The 5,517-nt window shown below is 42.9% G+C and overlaps 1 protein-coding gene across 6 annotated transcripts in view; it reads right to left on the bottom strand.

The window, feature by feature from the left end:
* The window catches only part of KIAA0319 (KIAA0319 ortholog), a 103,110-nt gene that overhangs the window by 28,704 nt on the left and 68,889 nt on the right, over window positions 1-5,517 (bottom strand). For all 6 annotated transcript variants that reach the window (XM_017505240.2, XM_037730167.1, XM_017505241.2 and 3 more), the window contains 2 exons: window positions 4,916-5,048; window positions 2,771-2,999 (listed from right to left, as the gene is read on the bottom strand). In XM_017505240.2, the coding sequence (XP_017360729.1) occupies window positions 2,771-2,999; window positions 4,916-5,048 (362 nt within the window). The remainder of the gene's footprint in view (window positions 1-2,770; window positions 3,000-4,915; window positions 5,049-5,517) is intronic.

Genomic DNA, 5,517 nt, shown 5'->3' with positions numbered 1-5,517 from the left:
TGATCCACCCGCCTCAGCCTCCCAAAGTGCTGGGATTACAGGCGTGAGCCACTGCGCCCGGCCGAGCTTTTTTCTTTCTAACCACAAGAGGCAATTAATGTATTACTTTTGTAATCGGAATTAATTTTTTGCCGGATGTGGTGGCTCATGCCTGTGATCCTAGCACTCAGGGAGGCCAAGGCAAGAGGGTCCCTTGAACCCAGGAGTTCCAGATCAGCCTGTGCAACATGGCAAAACCCCATCTTCACAAAAAATGCACAAATCAGCCAGGTGTGGTTGTGTGTGCCTGTGGTCCTAGCTACTCGGGAGGCTGAGATGGGAGGATCTTTTGAGCCCAGGAGATCAAGGCTACAGTGAGCCATGTCGAATCACTGCACTCCCGCCTGGATGACAGAGTGAGACCCTGTTTCGAAAGACATAAATAATATAATTTTGTAAAACTCTAAGACACAAAATTTCTTACAAAGTCGTTTATTCAACTGGGTACGCAGTAACCACACTTGGTGACTCCAGTTCACGCCCCTTCTTTTTTATTGTTGGTAACAGTTTTAATTTTTGCTTATGTTTGAAGTTCATGGCATCATGAAGAGGATTTTTAATTTTAAGTCTTATTACAATTTATTTACTTTTACAGATCCCAAGATTGTCTAAAGATAAATGTATTTGCATGTATTTTTTAAGCTTTTAATGGAAAACTTAAAAAGAAAATTGATACAAGGTCAATTGTGTTACTAGGGGCGCTTCTGAAATTTGAAATGCATATTTTTAAGAACTTTTGAAAAAAAAAATTTTTTTTTTCCCTACTTTGACTAAATGAGGCAAAGCACCTTTCTCTGAAAAGTTCATCAGAGAAAGTGTAATTTCCCAGGAGTTGCCTCCAAACTGATCTGGTATGTGAATGCTTCTGCACACAATGTAAAGGAATGCTGTGGCAAATGGGAATGCAGCAGACTGCTGTGTCTCACCGATGTCCCCAGGGCAGCCATGCTTCAGGCAATTGCAAAGGCTTCTGCGTGGCGCGGTGGCTCACGCCTATAATCCCAGCACTTTGGGAGGCCGAGGGGGGTGGATCACGATGTCAAGAAATCGAGACCATCCTGGTCAACATGGTGAAACCCTGTCTCTACTAAAAATACGAAAATTAGCTGGGCATGGTGGTGTGCGCCTGTAGTCCCAGCCACTCCGGAGGCTGAGGCAGGAGAATTGCTTGAACCCAGGAGGTGGAGGTTTCGGTGAGCCAAGATCGTGCCACTGCACTCCAGCCTGGGTAACAAGAGCGAAATTCTGTCTCAAAAAAAAAAAAAATTGCTACGCAAAGGCTTCACTTTCTTCCCCAGCAAGAGCACAGCCTCAGCAGGCGGCTTGGCATGATTTTTAGATGAATATAGAAGGCGCTGATTCACAGACCTCATCTTTGTGACTGCCCCAGTTAATACAAAGCATCACCCCTTTGGACATCTTAGTCAATCAAGCATAAGGCAATAAGGCTGCTACTGTGGATATGCTTTGGAAAGGAAGAGAGAGGATGTCTGGCAGCTGGGCTGGTGTACAGAGGAGAGGCTCACAGTATGGCCCAGCTTTCAGGAACTTTGGATACATGTCCAGTATGCATGGATGAATGGTGGAGTATTAGCTTTGAATGCATAATTCCTAATAATTAAGTAAAAGCAAAGTAGGAATTTTTTTTAACCATGAAAATACAAAATATCCCATCTTCCTGTTTTGTATCCAACCCCCCTCTGAATCAGAATTCTTAACACAACAGAAGGAAACAGAGCACTTGCTACAACTCCTAGGTGGAGATGGACACCACCAATAGGGTTCTCCAAGGATATCCAGACAGCTCATGGCTCTTTGGTTCCGTAAATCTACCCAGTCACTTTTAACTCCTCATAATTGCAAAGCATGTTCCAAGAATACTGGAAAGTAAAGCAGATAAGTTTCCATGGAATATCTGATTTTATCTTAAATACTAATGAGCAATGTATCTCGGACAGGTGAGGGAAAATTTGAAGAAGAAAAGGAAGCTGGAAATATAAGTTCTCATCTTTTGTTTTTTTTCATGAAGCTCTCAAATAATAACATAACTTCAAAAACACCAAGCTGGTTAGCAACAAAAACAGATAGCTTTGCCTATCACAAAAAGAAGAATAAACAAACAGCTCATACACACAACAGAAGTTTCAAGATAATTATGTTGTTAGACAAATACACTCAAAAGGTTTGAACAAATCAAAAGGCAGATATAAACAAGGTCCTAAAAAGCAACCAGAGGATGCAGACAAGAGTTTCTACAAACAGGAGAAACAGAATAATAAACCCAATTCTGATAATGAGGTTTAGATTCGATCATCTCTAAGGTTGCTCCCAATACTGAAATATTTCTCTAATAGATGTGAGACTTTTCTCAAACTGATCTCAAGATCTAATTGTCAACATGGAACCAACTGGTTGCTGTCCTGTGCTTATCTAAGTGGGTGAGGGGAAAGGATGTAAACTTGGAAGATTTGTGAGCTTAGGTCCTTTTCTAATAGTTGTAATATATCAGATAATTTCACAAAACAAATTATCTAAATTTAACTGCCTACCCCAACCAATAGCAGACAGATAGACAGATAGATAGGTAGATAGGTAGGTAGGTAGGTAGATAGATAGATAGATAGGTGATAGACAATAGATAGATAGATGATAGACAATAGACAGACAGACAGGCAGACGGACAGATGACATATAGACAGACAAGAGTCTGAAGGCAGGATGGAGAACTTGCCTGCATGGCCACATGCTTGCCCTCGCTCCCAGGACCCAGCGACCACTCATAGAGAACAATCTGGTGGTCGTCACTGCTCTGGTTTCCATTCAAAGTGATGGAGTTTTGGGGCAAAGTGATGGTGTGATTTGGTCCTGCATTAGCAACTGGTGGGAAGTCCACAGCACTGTTGACAATCAGGGCTGCGGCTGTGGCGTTACTGGCTCCTTCCGAGTCTGTAACCGTCAACCTACAGAAAGAAGAATCCATAGTTGCAAGAATAGGCCAGGCTGGGCACAGTGGCTCGTGCCTGTAATCCCAGCACTTTAGGAAGCTGAGGTAGGAGGACTGCTTGAGCCCAGGAGTTCTGAGACCAGCTGGGCCACAGAGTGAGACCCTATCTGTATTAAAAAAAAAAAAAAATTAGCCGGGTGTTGTCATGCATACCTGTAGTTCTAGCTCCTTGGGAGGCTGAGGTGGGAGGATCGTTTGAGCCTGGGAGGGCAAGGCTGCAGTGAGCCGATATTGCTCCACTGCACTCCAGCTCAGGCAGCACAGCAAGAGACTGTCCCAAAAAACAACCACAAAAAAAAAGGCAGACCAAAAAATAATTGCCAAATCTCAAGGTAGACTTAGGTCAATTTAGTCGGTTCATGGAGCAGTCCTCAGACCAATTTAGAACAGGTATAAACAGAAATTTAAGGAGGAAGCAAAGATAAGCACACAGACTTGACATTTCTGTTTGATTTTGTTGCTGTTGACTATTTTATTTTTAGTTCATAACATATTGATGTTAGAGTTTAACCTTTATGGATTTCTGACTAGTCTGAGATGCTGGGTGAGAAAACCATCCTCAGCTGACACAGATGTCACTCTCCAGTAACGGAGACTAAAAATGGGTCAGGTTTCAGTTCTGCCTTCAGGTCGAGCACACAGAGACAGAAAATCACTCCTGAATTTTCAGCTACAGAGCTTTTTAATTTTTAATCCTTTTCTAGAAGACTTGATATTATGTTTTCAGGATACATCTTGCAGAGCAGTGTTAGAATTAAGCCCTTTCACATGTGAACCAATGCTCACCCTCCACAAACACAAAGAGAAGTGCATTAACCTTCCTGCGCTAAACTGATGTCTTTTTGTGTGCGTGTGTGTGTGAGACACAGTCTCGCTTTGTTACCCAAACTAGAGTGCAGTGGCATGATCTCGGCTCACTGCAACCTCTGCCTCCTGGGTTCAAGCAATTTTCCTGCCTCAGCCTCCTGAGTAGCTGGGATTACAGGCACCCACCACCACACCCGGCTAATTTTTGTATTTTTGGTAGCGATGAGGTTTCATCATCTTGACCAGCCTGATCTCAAAATCCTGACCTCATGATCCACCCGCCTTGGCCTCCCAAAGTGCTGGGATTACAGAAGTCAGCCACCGCACTCGGCCCCACTAAACTGATTCCTAATGTGGTCCTGAGAACAGTGAATTCACAAATAGGTCACTTCATCCTTCTATGTCAAAGGTGGTGGTAGGGAGCAGTGATGATGCCAAATAAGTATCAGTAGGCATATGACAGTGAAGCTGTGGCGGAACACAGGCCTTCCTCGAAGGGCGGGTACACGCGGGGCCTTCCTCGAAGGGCGGGTACACGTGGGGCCTTCCTGGCAGGGCGGGTACACGCGGGGCCTTCCTTGCAGGGTGAGTACATGTAGAGGGCACCTGTGCATCCTGAGCTTCCTTCCACACTATGCCTCACACTCCACACAACCAAGATCCAGCTTCTGCCCTGGCTCTGACAGCAAACCAAACACCTGAAAGTCCTTCCTTCTCAACCAGGCTGAGTCGGGACACCTTCTGGGCCCTTTAGAAAATTTCTTCCTGGGTTAGCAGCAGTAACCTCCTCAATCAGATGGTAAAGCATAATTAAATAGAAATGAATCAAATGAATCTCATAAAGTGCATTTCACTATATACAAACTTTAACCCAATACATAAATAAAGTTCATATTAATTGATGAGGATATCAGAGTTTCCAGTGGCATCCAACCAAAACCTCCATGAAAGCCAAATCTCCTCTCTTGATCAAAATAAGAAGTACAGTGTTTTATATGAATTAGCTTAAAGAAACAGTCAAAATTTAAGTAGCAGGGAGCACAGTAAAGGCAGGGACCCACTTGCCTGAAACTGTAGTTACCAGGGTCAAGGTGAGACAAGCGTAAGACGGGGGAGTCAACGGAAGTCTTCTCTTCCATAACGGGCCCGCTAATTTCTTCCCAGTGGTAACTCACTATTTCAGTATCATCTGTACTTTCTAAAAGATTAGGAAATAAAGACAAGAATGAAATACAGGAAGAGGAAAACTTAAGCTTTGTAATTTAATTACTACATATTTAAATTCATTTTTATATGAAATTATATACTTGCCTAGAACTCAATTGCTATGTACTGCATATTAGAAGGAGGTTCTTTCCTACTCCTGAAATTATCGTTGCTATTTTTCTCCTGGATTTCCACCAGATTTGAGTGAGGCTGTTCCCACTCAGTTGAATATTTAAGAAGCACAGTGACAGAGGCTTTTGCTTTTTTTAAAAAAACAGGAGCCAACAAAATGCAGCACGTGGACATGCTACTTCCACTCACCTCAACACAGCACATGAGCTCTTACTTATCGCTGTAAATAGGCATCTGAACTGACAGGCTCAGAAAGACTTGAGATGCTTTTCTAGAACTTACAAAACATCTTTTACTGCTTTAATTATTAAGGGGTAAATCCAGAGAAA

Source organism: Cebus imitator, unplaced genomic scaffold (genome assembly GCF_001604975.1).
Source record: "Cebus imitator isolate Cc_AM_T3 unplaced genomic scaffold, Cebus_imitator-1.0 Scaffold335, whole genome shotgun sequence".
In the NCBI taxonomy this organism is placed as follows: Eukaryota; Metazoa; Chordata; class Mammalia; order Primates; family Cebidae; genus Cebus; species Cebus imitator.
The sequence above is the reverse complement of the archived record's forward strand: the minus strand, read 5'-3'. Positions and strand labels throughout refer to the sequence as shown.